This window comes from Paramormyrops kingsleyae, chromosome 1 (genome assembly GCF_048594095.1).
Source record: "Paramormyrops kingsleyae isolate MSU_618 chromosome 1, PKINGS_0.4, whole genome shotgun sequence".
NCBI lineage: Eukaryota > Metazoa > Chordata > Actinopteri > Osteoglossiformes > Mormyridae > Paramormyrops > Paramormyrops kingsleyae.
This window is the reverse complement of record NC_132797.1, coordinates 68,521,052-68,540,617: the sequence shown is the minus strand read 5'-3', so window position 1 is coordinate 68,540,617 and position 19,566 is coordinate 68,521,052. Positions and strand designations below refer to the sequence as shown.

General features: G+C 43.4%; 1 protein-coding gene across 1 annotated transcript in view; it reads right to left on the bottom strand.

Annotated features, from left to right (window-relative positions):
• Nucleotides 1-11,947, bottom strand: part of LOC111854902 (RNA-binding motif, single-stranded-interacting protein 1) — a 40,673-nt gene extending 28,726 nt beyond the window's left edge. Inside the window, exon 1 of the mRNA XM_023833429.2 lies at nucleotides 11,708-11,947. Coding sequence (XP_023689197.1) covers nucleotides 11,708-11,779 — 72 coding nt within the window. The 5' untranslated portion in view covers nucleotides 11,780-11,947. The remainder of the gene's footprint in view (nucleotides 1-11,707) is intronic.
• Nucleotides 11,948-19,566: the final 7,619 nt, after the last annotated feature.

The window sequence follows — 19,566 nt, the reverse complement described above, 5'->3', positions numbered from 1 at the left end:
CTCTTTCCATCTTCCTCCCATGGTGCAAATAATGCACTTATGTGACCTGCCATCTCCAAAGTGCCTGGAGCATGTGAGGTTATACCCCTGCCTTGTACCCTGTGACCAAGCCTACACTGGATTCTATAAAGACAACCTATTATTAATAACCAGAACTAAAACGGTATAGGGTGAACAAAGTAGGATTTATGCTGGATGTATCCAAATCTATAAAAGACTAATGTGAATGCTCTCCGTGTTTACGTGTTATGTTTACTGCCATCATGGGTCCATGCAGATGTTTGCCCTGTGGCCGTATGCAATAATCATTACAGCCTATTATAAATGCAACAGGAATTCACCCCGGTAAACATAATTACAGCTGTAGCCAAGAAACACAGAGGGTCATGCTTGAGGAACTCCGGAGTACAGCTTAACATCAGGAATCCGCTGAATGTGAAATAATTCTGTCAAAAAAACAGAACAAAACATACGTACAGTGACTTTTTCACTTTATGTCGGAGTTTAAGAAACTTAAATGAATTTAGTGTATATAATGGGGTTCAGAAAAAGAACTATTGGCTGATACAATTTAAGCGTACTTCAGTCTATCTGTCACAATCATATCGGTATCCAATGGAAATAAGTGAAATTAATATTCATAGCTCTGAGCCGACACTAAAAGATTATATCCATGGGAAGGATGAGACTTAAACCCCCCTGGAAAGTTAATGATGGATAGGAAAGAAAACCTGGTATGAAAATTACTGCCAGTTCATGCGAGGAGCTCGAATTTCACTTTCTGTCATGTCAGGATTCCACCTAATGCTTCTCTTTCACGCTTTTTAGTTTGTCTAGTTTGTTTCTGTGTCTTCTTGGTCTGGACGTCAGTCATTTCAGTTAGTCAGACGGTCTCTCTCAGGGTGATTCTGCAGTTAAAATTGCAACAGATTGTCTGGATATATAGATTTAAGATTAATATATGCTGTATATTTACCCCCTTTTTTGGCATATTACAAGTGGGGTTTCACATCTGTGAAAGACAATATGGCTGACTTATCTGGTTTTAAATTGCAAGTCATTAGTGACAAGTGTCCATTTGTACATTTGCATTTGCTAAATGTACTTAAGGGATTAGCAGACAGGACCAGCATTCTCTGGCTTGGTGTCCATCTGCCTTGGGAGTGGCAATACTGCCAATATGAGTGGAACCCCTGTCCCCCCCACGCCCCAACCAGGGGTGTCCCACAACCATAAGCTGGGCACTGAGAAAGAGGAGCAGGAGATACTAGGATTGGAATAATTTTATTACTCGATTGGTGTCCACTTTTAACCAGAGAAGTTAGGTCCAGAAAATAAAAATCCAGACCAAGATTTTGTTTCAACTTAACACATTCCCAGTGTTCTTGGGGAAACAGCCTCAAACAGGCTCCTCTGAACGCCTCGTCCCTTTGAAACTGCCAGTCCGGTTTGTTGTTGTTGTTTTTTTCTTTTGTTATTGCTGATGAGGGATATGAATAACGGTAGATAAACCTCAGAACACATCATTGTCAATTAAATAAAAAGCATCACTGATATCAAGGTAAATCGGCAGTAGGGTTTGGCATAACTTACACTGTAGCATTGTGGCAAAACAAATTTAAATACAAATTAAAGTTTGATGGCGTTAGTAGTCTGTGGGATGGATCTGAATCAAAATTGTGCCCATAAGTCACCAGCTACGAGCCCATTGCAGATATGATGTTGTATTACAGTCTGGAGCCTATCCCTGGGGGCGGAGTTCTCCCCAGATAGAGGCACAGGGAGATAAACACTCTACAAGCCATTTTAGAGACACAGACTCACCCAGATTGCATGTCTTTAAACTGCAGGAAAAATCCCACACAGACATGAGGGACGCATGTGAAGATCTGGGGATGGGAATCAAACCCACAACCTTGGAGGTGTGAGGTTACAGTGCCACCCAACTTGCCACTGCAATACCCTTTATATACACTGACTGGCCACTTTTTTTCGGTACATCTAACTAGTACCAGGTTGGACCCATTTTGCCTTCAGAACAGCATTCCTCAGAGCCTTTGGTTCATGCTGACATGATAGCACCATGCAGCTACTGCAGATGTACCTTCATGATGCGAATCTCCTGTCCCACCACATCCCATAGGTTCTCTATTGGATTGAGATCTGGTGACTGTAGTGGCCATTTGAGTACAATTAACTCATTGTCATGTTCAGGAAACCAGTCTGAGATGATATGAGCTTTGTGACATGGGGTGTTATCCTGCTGGAAGTAACCATTAGGAGCTGGGTACACTGTGGCCATGAAGACATGGATACGGTCAGCAACTATACTCAGGTAGGCTGTGCACAGATAAATCCTGAACCCTTTACTTTAGACATTGGTTGGGGTCCCATGGACCCCAATCTACGCACAAGAATAACGATGCTGAGTTGGTACTAAGGGGCCCAAAGTGTCCCAAGAAATGACCCCCCGCACCATTACACCACCACTACTGGCCTGATACAAGGCAAGGTGGAGCTTTCATATTGTTTGCACCAAATTCTGACCCTGCCGTCTGAATGTCGCAGCAGAAACCGAGACTCATCTGACCAGGCAACGTTTTTCCAATCTTCAATTGTCCGATTTTGGTGAGCCCGTGCCCACTGGGCCAACTTCAGTTCCCTGTTCTTAGCTGACAGAAGTAGCACCTGCTCTGCTATTGAGCCACTGGTTGAAGGCTCAAAGCATTGTGCAGTTCAAAGATGCTCTTCTGCATACTTTGGTTGTAACGAGTGGTTATTTGAGTTACTGTTGCGTTTCTATTAGCTTGAGCTAGTCTGTCCGTTCTTCTCCGACCTCTGCCAGCAACAAGGCATTTTCACTTAGAGATCCACCACTCACTGGATGTTTTTTCTTTTTTGGCCCATTCTCTGTAAACCCTAGAGATGTGTGTGCATGAAAACCCCAGTAGATCAGCAGTTTCTGAAATACTCATACCAGCCTAGCAAGAACCATGCCATGTTCAAAGTCACTTAAACCACCATTCTTATTCATTCTGGTGTTTGATGTGAACATTAACTGATGCTCCTGACCCGTATCTATGTACATTGTATGTATGTACATTGTTCTGCTGACATATGATTGGCTGATTAGATATTTGCTTCAAGAAGCAGTTGAATAGGTGTGCCTCATGAAGTAGCTAGTGAGTGTGTGATCTAGAATCCAGCTGGTAAAATGAGGTTCCAGCTCTAGAGGTTGTTTGCAGGTCACATGGAAACACATACTTGCATAAACCGGAGTCACCGGTTCTTCTGAACATGCTTTATACATGATTGGAAAGCATACAGCACCTGGGAACACGGCAGCAGGCTAACATGTGAATGTGGCAATGATCAGGGATGGGACCCGAATTCAGAACTTTTGACCCATGCAGTGGAAGCCCTGCCTACCTGCGATACCTCCTGCTAAAGGCATCATCATTTCGTTCTTAACTAAGTGCCCTCAAAGCTCTAAACCTGGACTCTCCCTGGTTATTGCAATACGAATGCTACCCCTCTTGCTAAATGCTAACGCTATCAATGACAGCTCCGCCCCGATTTCCTTCCTTCTGTTGTTTAGAGAAGAAACAGCCTGGATTAAAAGGCTTTCTCTGAAAACAGGACGCACTAAGACTCCCCCCTCGGACTTGTACCACTTGTCGTTCTGATCTCCATCAGGACAGCATGCCTCTGCCTGCGTCAGCACATCAGCCCCACCCTCCTTTGTATTTGCCCATATCTGGACAGCTGCGGGTTGACGGCTAACAAGACTAGAGGCAGCTGCTCTTTTCACCTCTGTGAGTAAGACAGTGTCCACATCGACAGGAAAAGAACAAGCGGCTTGTCTGTGGAATATAACCTTTCCCAGTTTAAACCAACAAATTCCCCTTTTATGCAAACTGCACCTTATCCGAAGCTTTTCAATATGTATGCAGTGATCCCCCGCCTATAGTGGAAATTACGTTCTAGACTCATCAGCGATTGGTGAAAATCCGCAATAAAGACCATATAAAAAGTTTTTTAAAATAGTTTAAGCCTTAAAATACCCCTTCTACACGCTTTAAACACATGAAAACTTATTAAAACACACTTTGTAAACACATATGATATGTGGATGTTGGGCTAAGGATATGAGTAATATATATAACGAAAAGTTCACAAAAAGTTTGCTCACAATAGTCGGACCACAAGCAAGTTATGCAATATGCAGAGACCTGTGATGCGTCGGGGGAAAAATCCGCGATATAGCGGGGGCGTGATAGCTGAACCGTGATATGGGGGGAATCACTGTAAATTTTTAGCTGAGAGCTCAATCCCCCTCACCCCCCCCCCCCTCCCTTTCACCCTTGAGTCCTTCCGCAGTCCAGGAGTCGGGGGTCTATAGATTAATGCCTGACTATCATCCTCCCTGGAAGCCGGCATGGCAAGACTCCCACTCCAAGCGGCAGGGGTCACTAATAAAATAAGGGTGGGGGTCAGTGGTCACGGATGGGGAAGAATGGACAGATCTGATTCAGCAGTACGTGGAAGACACTGTGCGAGGCACTGAGAGCGAAAGAGTGAAAGGGGGGGAAAATGAGGCATGTCACGGAAACCCCACAATCCTGATGGTTATCTTATTTAAGGTTACGCTTCGGTCACGTTCTGCCTGAATCTCACTCTCTCTAAATCCTTTCACTTATGCTCTGCTTGGGTTAGAATGTACATAGTTCAGCTACACTGTTCTTGAAATCAGCAGTTTGGCCCTTTATCAGCCCCCCCAGTGAAGGGATTCAGTTCTACAGCAAGTCAAGCTCCTTGGGGTTTCCCCCCATACAGCAGCTGACCTGGCTTAACTGACAAATTGTAAGAAGCCCATATTCCCTCCTGATATCATTTACATTTTATTTCCAACAGGGGGTTAAAGGCCTTCTGGAGCAGCCCAGTGATGAAGTCACTGTGCTGAGGTTGAGGTTTGAACCAATGACCTTCAGGTCCTAGGTGGGGCATCCTAACCTGCTGTGCCACACACCACATAAATCTGAACACTGCTTCATTTCACAGCAGTGTATACAAAAATGGGCAACGCTCCACATTAACTGCACTTTCGTAATGCATGTAAGTTTACCTTACAAATCTTAACAGCTTTAATATACATTAATAACAAACATTATATGACTAAGCGATTATAATGTTTGTAATTATCACATAATGACCGTTATTAGCCATGGCACAGTGGTGGAGTCGGTAGCACTGTTGCCCCTCTAGAATGATGGTTCGAGGCCCCATGGACTTTGCATGTTCCCCCTGTGTTGTCATGGGGTACCCCCCCCAGGTTTGTGAGTGTGCCCTATGGTTTGTTGGCACCCCATCCTGGGTTGTTTCCTGCTTTGTATTTGTAGCCTCTGGGATACGGTCTGGACCCCCCCCCCTCCACCACAGAGAATAGGACAAATGGGTTTGGAAAATGGATGGATGTTTATTATTAATGTATATTAAGGCTACTATGGTATGTTAGGATCTTAATGTGTACTAACATGCTGTTTATAAATGTTCTATGAATGCATCATAAAGGCATTATGAAAGTGCAGTTAATGTAAAACATTACCCAAATATGTAAGTTCAGGGAAAAGAAACATTCCTCTTTATAGGGAAAAAATCCCCAGAATCTATTATTGTATCTACTTCAGAAAGGATGACCCTCCGTTTCTGTGCTTCACGTTGCGAATGTCCCACGAGGGCAATTCCGAGGAGCTTCCCCCCCCAGCGGCAGCCTGACTCTGCCACTCAGGCTAAAAACACAACTTCCTTTCACAGACTCAGATCGATCCCCCTCCCTCATAACTTCCTGTCCGCTGGCTTCCTCAGCGCTAACTCCAGCCCTATCTCAGAGGCCTCGTCAGAGCCCAGATCGAGGCCCTTGGCCTAGCTGAGGACACGGGGCGGGCCTGCTATCAGGGCTCGCTGCTGATTTGAAGGGGTGTGGGACAAAGACCAAAACCCCTCTCAGAGAGAGAGAGAGAGAGAGAGAGAGAGAGAGAGAGAGAAGTATCTCTGACAGCTCAGCAGGGGCAGAGTCACCCCGGGCAGTGTGTGTGTGTGTGTGTGTGTGTGTGTGTGCGTGTGTGTGTGTCTGTATCTGTGTGTGTGTGTGTGTGTGTGTGTGTACGCATAGCACAGGAAGATTAGCGGATCTTGCAGCAAATCGCTGAGTTGGGGGGGGGTGTGTGTAAAGCAGGAACAGCAATAGTTGCCTAACTACAGAAGTAATAACACAGTGACTAAGATTCTGAAAGGCGAGTAATCAAATTTATAACTATAATTTTATTTTAATTTATAATTATAACTATAGATTATAGGGTATAACGTCTTGAAAACGGTAATAAATATTTGCTTAGACACAAAGGCAGTGGATTATGTTTATTAGCTCCATACCTCACATTTTTACACAAAGTGACCTTGCCTGATTATAAAGCATCATCATATTTTTATTTATGCAATTTAGGTTAAATGTGAAGGTCTAGGTGCAGTCCTGGTTGCTTGCACTACAGCTAATGCCCAGTAGCATGGTAAATCTGCCTGCTCCTTCATCTTTAATGGTCATTGTCTTCATGTCAAGTTTGTGAATAAACAGCATTTGGAAAATGGTTAAGCAGCTAAAGGTTAATGAATCCCTGCTGTCCTACCTTTGTTCCAGTCATTGCGATTAATTATACAGTATTGCGATTAATTGTACAGTATTATGATTAATTGTACAGTATTAACATTTTCCAACTGTTCCTACCTGTTAGTTATTTGGCTATTAATATAAGCAATATTTGTGCAGTTAGTATTTATCCATCCATGTCTTAAAACCACTAATTCAATAAAGTATCAATTGGTAATACTGTTAATGGACTCATAAATAGATTTCACTAATATTTTAGAATACATAGGCTTACTGCAATGGAAATTAATCCAACTGATGTAAAACAATCTAAAAGGAAACACTGAAATTAGGTTGTTTAACGGTATAGCTAAATGTTATTATATATAAATATAATAATAATGTTTTAAGTAATTTATTGATGGATTAGGTATATGTTAACTAACGTAGAAGTTGATTAGATAATATGAGAGACTGCACTCAAACCAAGATTTTTTTTGCTCCTCCTCTTATAACTCACAGTTTCTAACAGCTACCTCTGACCGCAGGCGAAACAGCAGTCACTGGTGCTGTATTACGTTTGCATAAAGGACTGAAATGTGCATAAATGTACCCTAACAATACAATTAAAAAGCATCCGCAAATACATATAAAGGACTGCATTACGACAGCAAACCTAAATAATCAAACAAATATCATGCGCACAAATTCTCAGATCAAACGAACCAGCTCCACACGATGCTTAAAACCTGCGACGGTACAAACCTATAAAAGCGCATCTGCTGCAACGGGGAGTAACGCATGGCAGCACAGTCTGCAATGTCAACCATGGCTCAGGGGCATTTCAGTGATGAAAAATAATACATTCCCTATGCAGACAATCAAACTGTAAGGCTTATAAGCAATACACAATGCATCTCCTCATGGACATAATGTAACAAGTATATAGTACTATGAAATAAGTCATTCCAGTGAATACAGCTTGGTTATTATTAATAAATACGGAAATTTAGCGTATGGACGCTATGTGTCGTTCCACGATTTCTGCCACCTTCCGCCTCCTATTAGTTAATAGGGCTAAGCCTGGCAGACACACACTGCCAGCCACTGGGCCCCTGGGTGGGGGTTACGAGAGCCGTGGGCACCCTTCCCACCGGCGCAAAAAGCAACGCGACTTCCTTGATTAATTTTGTGCGATCCACCACAGGGCTCACGGTAATGATGGCGAAGGACTTTCTTTAGCTTTCATTCTAGTGTCCCTCTCCACACAAACATCCCACCGTATCCCGGCGACAGTCGCCGGCGGCCTGTAGGACTCGGAGCTCTTGTGGATTGATGACCAAAAATAACAACACCTTTCCTTCCCTGATGCAGTGCTGCTTCCTGGCATTGATGCTATTAATGTCACTGTAAATGTGCAGCCTCTTATCGTAGTTCAAGCAGAACAACTCGAAAGATGAAACCTATAGCGTGCTTGTGGCATTTAGCTATCACTGCTTAGCTTAGCGGCACAGATAATATGATTAATACCATGCTGGTGTATTTATAAAGGAGAGCATGGTGGTATGATGGCTCAGTAGGTACTGTGGCTTCACAAGTGACAGTGGCCTGATTCTGACCACGACTGTGCATATGTAGTGTTTTAAGCATTTGTCCAAGTCTATGATCCCGCAGTCCCTAGACACATTGTTGTCTCTAAATTGGTTGTACCTTGTGTCCATTAATGGACCAGCATCCCTGTGGGTGTGTCCAGCTTTGGCTCCAAGCTCATGCAGACCTAATATGGCTGATGGCTGTATACTGTCTATGTCAATGTTTCCCAATCCGGTCCTCCGGGACCTACAGTCAGCCCATGTTTTTGATCCTCCCCCCCCCATGCACACATACACACAGACAGACCTGTACTTATATCTTTGTGGGGACTGCCCATTCATTTCTATGGGAAAAACCCTAATCCTGACAATGACAACCTTAACCCCTACCCAGCCCTAACCATAACCATAAGTAACCAAACAAAACGCAAGTCATTTGGTATTTTCAGTTTTTTGAATGCAGTCACAGATTTTTATAAAGTTGAATTTCTCCTTGTGGGGACTGAAAAAAGGATCCCCACAATGTAAAAAAAAAACAGGTTTTTATCACATTGTGTGGAGACATTTGGTAATATATACCTGGACCCCACACACACACACAGACACACACACACAGATGCAATGAGTCGAAGTTCATGTTGACACCTGCATGACATTTTTTCTTTATTACCCAGCTAGCGCTGTGTTCGCGGTACCCCTGAACGTCACTCAGGCTAAGATCAAAGACTTTGGCCCAGCGCCCACACAGACCTACAGCTGGTTCAAAATAATAATAAAGAAAACACAGCTTGCTTCACCGCGGCGTCGGCAATGATCCGGCAATGACAGCAAAGGCAAGGGAGTCAAAGGAAACGGGCAGATAAAATGGTCTCGAACCCGTCTCCAGAAATGCCTTCCGAATTCAGCGCCCTCAGACCTATGAGCGAGGCCCAATCGCGAGGCCCCTATTTGGATGGTGTGTGATCAATGCAAAGTGCTTCTTGCACCATTGTCATTAGCGGCACACACTCACCAATGGTTCTGCCCACACTGGATCTATTGGCCTTCTGCGCTTTTTGTTCTTGAATTATTTAGAAGCCACAGACATTGCATTAGCGGTGTTACCTGTTTGGCATGACTGCCCTTCTGCATGCTTGAGTTTTGCTACTGTAGAATACGCATAGATGCAAAAAATGTGATTACTGTGCCACACAACAGATCTTCTGAGACCTATGAATTGGTCGTTTTTATTATTTTTTTGGCTTAACAAGTGTTACAATATATGCATCTTGATCATCTTATAGTCAACTATCTAAATACAGTAAGTGTGATTAGGCATCAGAGTAATAAAAACCTGTTTCTTTTTTACATTGTGGGGACCATTTTTCAGGTCCCCACAAAGATCTATGAATGCAATCAAAAAACTAAAAATGCCAAAGGTCTAGAATTTAGTTTGGCTACTTCTGGCTAAGGTTAGGGCTGGGCAGGGGTTAAGGTCATCATGTTGGGATTAGTTTACCCCATAGAAATGAATGGGAAACCTGTGTGTGTTTGTGTGAATTTGTTTATGAGGAATGTATAAGACTAAGATTAATAAGTATCTATCTCATACTGTGCTCTTCCCTGGACTTACAGGTTGTCACCATTTTTGTTACAATAATTCAGTTCTCTGTTTGACCCCGTGACAGAGGTCACCCGCTGAGACGCTACCCTCCCCATATCTAGAAGGACCAGTCCTCAAAGTGGGCAAAACAGATGGCAGTTCTCCTGTTGCTATTCATTACCGGGAGAATATGAGATGTTCCAGTACTGGTGAGTACCAGTTCACTTCAAGCACTGGTTGTCCCATTACGCAACGATGCCCACGACAGGTGGCTAACGTCACAAGACCCTAACGAATGTGTCCCCTTCATTAATCCAGACAGAAGGACCAGCACATATTACATCATCCTCATCAAACGGGTCCTTGTACAATAGTAATGTGCCCACCCAGCTTGGACTTAACACACTTAAAGATTGTTTTATTTCTGTTAAATCAATGCAGGCTAAATGCTTGTTCAAGTCTCTCCTGGGACATAAGGCATAAACCTTCAGGACATAAGGCTAATCTTTTGGTTGGTACCCCCTGCCTTCAGCAATTAAAATGATAGTGACTGAACTGTTCCACATTCTGTACCAGCCTACAAATCATCATTGACCCAGTACCGCATACACATAAAGATACCTAGGGGCTGCGTTTAATTAATCTAAATAAATCACGCGAGTCATTTTAGGGTAGCGTGCTTTTTGCGTGTGTGCATGGTACAGGGAAGTTCACACCCACATCTGCTCAGTTAAAGAAAGCCAATCTATCACACTGCAGCCCCGTTTATACTGCTCTTAAATACATACTATATATGTATGTAATCGTACTATAGTACTATGTCCAAGTTTGATTAAATGTATTAACATTTATAACGTTCCTTTGTTTAACGTTTCCGTTAAACAAATACTATGTCAAATAAATATGTTAAACTTAAAACAATTGAATAAATATAGCCTATAGTGTAAACAAGACAGTGGGTTAAAGTCTATTTTCTTCCTCTTCTTATAGGCCTATGTGACGTGATATTTCCCATGAAACACATAATATTTTGCTTACCGTTCACCCTGAAATGCATGAAGTTAATCATTACTTTAATAACCTGAAATGTTAAATGCGGCTTTCAGATTTATACCGCAATTTGTAACCTCGGTCGATTACAGTTCACCCGACTGGTGTCGGAGCCTCCAGCTCGCAAAATAAAATACAGGTCATTTATCTTCTTCTGGCTATAGCAATCAATCTCACAGCCCATACCTCTTGAACTTTATCTCCCCATCCGCTTAGGTATAACACAGTACACAGATAAAAACGCACAAAGTCAACAATTTAAACTGTAAAGAATATTATATAATAACCCTAAGGTTTATAAACCACTTTCAGTCATTTGTACATTATCAATGCATATGCTAATGTATGTACTAAACAAAAACGTGTCTTCAAAAAGATCCAGTGCATATAACAATTACAGAGACGACAAATTATAAGACCAGCTAATGCCGTATAGTTTTGAAGAAAATGCTGTGTCATTTTGAAATGTGAAATACCGCGACCCCAAATGTGTCCTCTAAAAATGCCATATTTCTGGAGCACAGTTCCCGCAGGAAGCGGCGAGTACCGACTAAACACGCAAAACGCGGGGAGCATATTTAATTACCCGAGTCAGGGGGGGCAGAAGGCAAGAGTTTGGTTGAATAAATAAATAACCAGCTGAAGGACACGTAAATGAATTCAATAACTAAATAACAGTCTCAACAATAATTTCATCACCTAATACATATTCCTCTTCCCGTTGTGCGTCAAGGAAATGATATAAATGTTCTATTTATAATAACTCGGCATAATATGCGATTAAACGAGCAGAGCCGAACCAATTTCATATAAAAAAAACTGGTAACAAAAGAATATTACCTTAGCTGGAAGGTATTGGGGGTAGTAATAAGAGTAGTGCTGGTACATCTGTCGTTTCCACACTTTTCCCATGAAGATAAGAATTAAAGGCTCCCGAATCTTACTTTCAGTCCTTACTTCGGTATATTCGCTCCTTTCCGTGTTAAATTCCTATCAGCCGGGAAGAATCAGAGGGCAGGAGCGAGCCGCAGTCGGACCTGAAGGAGATCTGGGCTTGTGGAGCTGTGTGTGTGTGTGTGTGTGTGTGTGTTGGAGGGGATGTCGGCTCGGCTCGGCTCGGTTCGGTTAGGTTCAGCCGGGGCTCGACCGGCGCATCGATCCCTCCGGGAACCCGCGCCGCAGGATGCGTGTGCGGCTAGAAATCATAATTTATGTACTTAGCAGACAATAAACTAAGCCTGTGTCAACACTGGAACAGGATGCCCTTCTTGTTGTAGTAAATATTTCTATATCATTAAACTTGAAGGCAGCAGCACCTCTATTGGTTTAAGATTGGGTTAGAGCATTATAAGCCTTCAAATGTTTAGTTTTGAAATGAAGTTCTTAGTGAAGGTGTAACAATCTGTTCTGGGAGAAATGGTTGCTAAAGAAGGGTAACAAATAAATATGTATTTACATACACAGCAAAAATACCGACATTAGTAGTTTCAATTCAAATAAAATATCTCAGAACTTCACTGCTCCCACTGAAGTTTGTAAAAAATAGGTTCTTGTAATTCAGAACCCAAAGTTCATTCACTTTTTGAATGATAATTTAATGCTGATTTAATAAATCTGAATTAATAAATCCCTGAAACAAAGGCATAGCAGTGATACTGACCGTCTTCATCTTTCGTAATCTTGCTCAGTCTTTCAAAGCGCCTCGTGCCATGCGCGTTACGCACGAGATATAATAAAAAGTTACGTTAAGGATAATGGCTAATTCTTCTTAGTCTGGAACGCAGACACGCTGTACCTTTCATGCAAGTCATTTGGATTCAAACCTAATGCTGTCAACAAAACGTAATACCACTCTCTGTTAAAATGTGGGTTATGTATAATATATGGGGTCTTTTAATGCACGTAAAACGCCCCATTTCTTTGTTGTTAATATATTTCCTAATGTGTAATAGACTGTTTGCGTTCATTTTTCATTCATTGATCCATACTCCAGGTCAGAACCCCTCCCAGGCAGCATAGAGCACAAAGCAAAGATACCCCCTGCTCTGGGTTCATCGCTGGGCACTTACACAAGCAGCACAGAGACACCCATCCATCTTTGGACTGCAGGAGGAGACCTGGGAAGAACATCCGACCTCCACACACACAGAGCAGGGCTGGGATACGAACCCGCAACCTGGATGTGTGAGGCAATGGCTGCTGCCCAAAACCAAAAATATAAAAATAGAACATTGGTAACACAAGCTACCCATATTCCTTTATTTGCATCCCCACCAAATTTAACCAGGTTAAATTAGTAATTCTGTAATACAAAGAGCAAATGAAGTAGATGATGATGATAGATAGAAAGATAGATAGATAGATAGATAGATAGACAGACAGACAGACAGACAGATAGATAGATAGATAGATAGATCTACAGTAGAATTTCATGTAATTTCCCTGATATATTTATAGGAAACATAAACATACTGTGGAGGAAACATGTTATATATAGCAACAGGGACAGTGGGATCCGGATTTTTTAAGGGTTACTTGCAGGCAACAGGAAAGCATCCTCAAGTTTTTCCATTAAGCTCTGTGACAGGTGATGCCCCTCAAGGTCATGCCTACAGTTTCCATAAACTTTTCACGTCACATGTGAAATATATAGTCAATATTTTGCTTAATGTGACTCATTCCCTGACCTTTGGGTCGAAGCTTTTTTCACACAATACTTAATTGTAGTTGTAGAAGTCCGTGATTTATGGGGGGGGGGGGGGGGGGGGTTGGTGGTGGGGGTGAGAATTGTACCTAACCTCGAGCCCTGGTCTGACGAGTGCTGGACTCGGTGAAAGAAAACTTCCTGTCCTGCAGGAAATGCCCAACTCCCAGTGCGGAAGGGCTGGGCCAGTTCCTGGAGGACAATCCAAGAGCCTACGCGGGATAAACAAATGAAAGCAAGGACCATGGCAGTGGAGGGGGGAGGGGTCCCTTTTCCCAGTGTGCTCTGCGATTCGTGCCCCACCCACCTCTGCAAAGGGTGAAGATTAATACACAATGTCTGTAAGTGTCAGGTGATTGCAAAAAGCTGATTGGTGGAGCTGATATTGACAGAGAAATTACTGCTGTGTTTGTGAGTGATATTATTATTATTATTATTTATTTTTGGTTATTTTTTACACCACATTGTATTTCCTTAGAAGAGAAACAAGGAAAATTAGTTGTATAAGTGGCAACGAAAGCTTTTAAAATTCAGTGTGCGCCATGATAAGACTCACTCTGGACAAAACATTCCACAGTGGCGGCAGTGGATATAGAAGGGGAGATTAACGAAAGAGGTTTAACGAAATGGTGAAGAGGAAAGGAAATGAGAGACAGTCACTCCAGCAGGACTGGGGATCAGCATCTGTATGCCTGTCCTGGGGAGATGAGACTAATGTGATAGGTGATAAGGCGTAGCTGAAGAGGATGACCTGGCCGGTCACATGACCTCTCCTGACCTCAGGATATGTGTACCTTACCTTTTTAGCTTTACATCTAGATCATGCAGCTCAATGAGCAGAGTGTTGTTCTAACAATACAAAAGCCATGGGTTCATATCCCAAAAAGTATACATGAATTGTAACCTTTCCTCTACTGTAAGTGCTTTAAGTAAACATACATATTTAATGCATTCATTTGAGTAGCTTTTCCTACTCAAATACCTGAAGGCCACAATGCGCGTGAACCTTGCATCTTCTCCCCAAGCCGTGTGCAGTTCCACCAGCTACTCCAGTTTCTTTCCAAAGGCAGGCAGTTATTTAATCTAACTGGCGTCTAAAATGGCCTGTGAGTGTGCTCACCACCATCTTGTTACTTCCTGGGGTGGGCTTTACTGGATTAAGTAGCCGGAAGATGGATGGTGATGTCAATATTCTGACGCTTGGAAAAGATTTTCGATGGTAAAATGAATCACCATAATTAGAGTGACTTTACACCGCCGGTAGATGCCGAATCAAAATCAAACTTCATTCATCGAGGAAATTCCATATCTGAAGAATTTGTTTTCACAAGTTGCATTAAATGCACAGAACAAAACAACTGTGAGTCACAGTACAATACACTGTGCAATTCTCCATCTGGTATGCAACAAAGAATACACATTATTTCACAACGCACTAACATTCAGGAGCATGTGACGTTGGCTGTTCCTGATATTCTAATATTCTTGGGTATGTGACGTTGGCTGGATCACAAAACGTAAGAAAACAAACAAGACACAAGACATCAAAAGAACATGGCAGCCATTTTTGGGCAGAGCGACCATGTCTCCTGTTTCCAGAGACTGTAATCATCACGTGAAAGGCTGCCCTTATTCTCACTCCAGTGCATAATCCTCTGTGAAAGGTCCATCATGACGTCATAACACTGGGAAAGAACTGGAATCCATTTCACTTCATTTGAAAGACACATGGTTTGGGGTTATAGGGTCAACACTGGGGCTGGCTGCTTCCCCCCACTGATTCATTATCTGCCCCCTACTCACTTCCAGCTGTACAGGGATGACACCCTAATCCATCAAATGGGAAAAAAAATCCATCCATGGGTGGGGGAGGGGTGGTCCGGCGTGAAACATGCCTAGGCGAAATGGCTACTCTTCAGGTCAGACTGGAACGCAGACCTGCCAACGATGCACTTTTTGGGTGGAGGCCTTGTCCTCCATGTTAGCCTTGCTGGATTCCTATCACTGAGGTCATTACTCTGACATCTGTGCTTCATGTGACCATGTTTCCTCCAATGGAATCATACAGCGGCCACATTGAAGTGTGATTCTGTGTCTGTATCTGGGCTCTATGACGGCAAGGCTGGATGGTTGGGTTTTCAGTATTGAAAAAAATCCAGGATTCTCTCTCTTTGAAATGTAACCAAAATGATTGAGAATTGGGTAATTCAGGTCCAGAGAGTAAAAGTCCCGACCGAGATTTTGTTTCAATAAACCAGTTGAGCATAAAGAGTCAACTGATTGGTCGAAACAAAATCTTGGTCTGGACTTTTACTCTCTGGACCTGAATTACTCAGCTCTGTTGATAACACTTGCTGTTGTGAAGTGATGAAGCACATGACTTCCTATGTTAAGACAGCATAAATGTCCGTTTAAATCATAAGAAGAGCCTTTTGTGGCACTGGAATTACCTGAAATGCCCGTCTCTATCAACGGGCTCTCTGCCGTTCTGGGTGACGTTGTCAGCCAGTAAAATGAATGGGATTTTATCCCATGAATTTAAGGGTGGCATGATATTTGTAATGCAATGGACCCGACAGATGAATGAGTTGCATTCAGTTCGTGTGACTCAGCTGTTTTGTATTGTTCGTCTCGTTAAGCATATTTGCCTCGCCTAATTGTTCACTCCCTGCCCATTGTGAATTTTGAGGTGTAATCTGATACACCGCCCTGCTCAGACATCAACTCAACCCCATCCTGCTCACAGACACAAATAAATTCAGGGTAAGGGCACCACCCCTCCAAAGTTGCAGGTAGTCTAATGGTCAACTACATAACCTTGAAACGCAAAAGTTGTTGGGTCATCTGGTATGAGGGTCCTTTCTGTTGGACCATTGGGTGAGGTATTTAAACTGAATTGCTCCATTGAAACATTCAGCTCCGTTTTAACGTTTTAATTAATTTGATGTTGATGCGGATTTTAGTTAATAAGCTTAATGTTTGCTGGCTAATGCTGAGTACGATTTGTGGTGGGCATCTGCGTTTCTGAGAATGTCAGCTTTGCAATATCATTGAGTTCACTGCTGATGAGGCGATAAAAAAAAATTGTTGATGGACATTTTAAAGTAAAAAATCATAGGTATCATCAGGCCCATGTGAGGTTGGCCCTGACCGCAGGTATTAGACTGTCCGCGGTGTTTCCTCCAGCTGGTCCGCAGTAGGAGACCATGGAATCACAGTGAGAGGCTGAACGACTGAGACTGAATGTGTCTGGAAGACATTCCGTTTAAACTACAACTTTCAGACTCACTCTGACAGCAAAAGAAAAAACTGTCCCTTTTCCTGATTAATATAATAAACCTAAAGCTAATGCCAATGCCACTTTCGAAAAAAGTCATCTTAAAAATATGATTAATATATATTTATTAGTATAGCACACATCCATTTGTTATTAATATATTATGATGTCACACAATTATTATCATGTTATACTCTATATTCATGAAATGAAATGATCTGTTTTTACATGTATACATCACTCAGATTTCTTTGATTATTATAAATGGCTTGCCATCAATCTGTCAATCTGAAACGTGCTGCCTCGAATCCATTTATGTAGGCGGGGTGTACGCTGGGAATAATCTCAAGAGATGAGAGGTTCTCCCCACTGTCAATCACCAATTCACCCATCGTCATTGGCTCTTTGGCTCATTTCCTAGCCAGTTACAACAGGACCCTCCCACGGGCGGGTGCACCGATTAAAGCAACATCACTACCTCTTCCTTCCCCACCCTCCACTGTGCCATCTTTGCCTTCGCGAACCACTCACCCCACAGAATCTGGCAGGGAATCCCATTTCCTGTCAGCTGTCAGCCATTTTCCAAACACCTCCCTCAGCCCCCCCCCACCCCACCCCCACGCCAACAAATGTGGCCACCTGCTGGATGTGCAGTGACAAGGACATTTTAAAGCCCTGAAGCACTTTGACAGCGGGTGTCCATCTTCCATTGAAAAAGTTTTTAAAGGTGATGGAGAAAAAAAATTCCAAGATGGAATGTAATCAGACACTAGAGGAGTAAAATTAATCACAGAAACTGACATTTTCCTTCAATGTCACGACAGAAAATGAAATTGTGAACAGAGCTCAGCCCTCTCATGTATCCATAATTGAATGATGTATAGTGTATCATGGGGGATTTCCCCCCCACCTTTACGACTGATTGCTGAAATGTCTCTTTTCCAGAGTCCCGAAACATGATCTAGAGTTTCTCTTTTTTCATTCCCCAAGACCCTCCCCCATCCACCTTGGCTATTCACTGTCCATCCCTCCCAACCCCCACCCCCTCGGCAAAGCCTTTCATCGGCACGGACCTACAGCGGTTTGTTTACATTACCGGCTCCAGGAGACGTGCGAGAAGTGAGAAGAAGCACCAGGATCTACTGGTCTGCTTCAGTGACCTTCCGGAGTGTTCCGTCTCTGACACCAGTCTGTAAACTTCGGGGGGGGGATTCCCATTTTAAATGGCCGCAGCCCATCATTACCCCGCAAGATGTGAATGGGTGGAACCTCAATGTCAGCCCTGAATGATATAATCCCAAGCAAAGTCACATGACCTTCCCGAGAAATGAGGTGTAGGTATTTATAAATTGGTGTGTCATGACCACAAATTCACCTTCAAATTTTGCAAGCAGCAATGGACACCACATGTGAAAATAGTACAAATATTTAAATCAACAAACGACATTGGTTTGAGTAGCATGTGAAAAATATGCAAAACATACATTTCATATATAAATTCTATAATTATTCTACAAATATTCCAACTTTATTATTATGTTATTACAAAGACATAAAAATCAAAGACATTTAAAAATGCATGGAATTAGTGCGCAGTTCGGGGGGCAGGCCTGGTTCGGGGGGCAGGCCTGGTTCGGGGGCAGGCCTGGGCTGTACGTTCGGTAGCTGGATGCAGTGGACAGTTCACAGCGGAGACTGAGTTCTGTGATCCAGTGACCTTTGCTTGCTGTGGATAATAGACCTTATATGTGGGGCTGCCACGACGCGCAAAGCCATTCAGTCGCTGCCAGCCTCAAAGCTTTGATGGGGGGCGGGGTGGGGGGGGGGGGACGTCTGCTGCTTGCATTTCTCCAGACTTCTAGATTTGGATGCCAATTTTGTGGCCGTATCAGATTAAACTGCCACCCCCCGCCCCGCAGCAGCCCCCAGCTCACCCCAGCTACAGTCAGAGGAACCTCGGTGTGACCTCGCAAGGAGCACCACAATAATCATCACCATCGGGGGGGCGGGGGGGGGGGGCATGTTAATTGATGTGTACATTGCTAGGGGAAGCATAGTTTCAGAGCAGGGGTGGAATGGTGGATTTTACATTCCATTACAGGTGAATTACAGGGCTGCTGTATCTTTAAAAACTGATTTTCAGACACACTAGCGTGTTTCCCTCAACTGCGACCCCCCCCCTCCCCCCACGCAGGAACAAAGTAACATTTCGCCCTCCTACCCAGTCTTGCTCTCAGTCCGAATGGAGCAAGACCTCTTCGCAGGTGCTTCAGGTTAGGTGCCTATTTCGTCATGTCTTTCCGACGGACCTGCATCTGCAATGTAAAAAACGGGAAAAAAAATGCAGGGATATCAGCGCAACCAGCAGTGCTACAGTGACCTTGTTTTATTTTTCTGGAGGTAGAGTAAGTGGGTGGGCAGGAAGGGCCTCGCAGCTCCAGCAGATGCATGGGGGCCGAGATGGAGCGTACAAACAGATGGCCGTGATTGCACCGCGCCCAGAGCTGGGAGGGCCTGCCAGAATGGAGTGGGGGGGGGGGGGGGAGTAGATCAAACAACGTGGACGCTCCTGTAAATGGGAACACTGTGTCCCTCTCCAAGTTCGGAGGCCTGCTTATCAGCCCCCCCATCTTGACCCTCCCTCTTTTTTTCTGAAAATGCTGGGAGTGTGGGCCACATGGACCACTGGCCGTAAAGGTAACACAGCCCCCCCCTAAG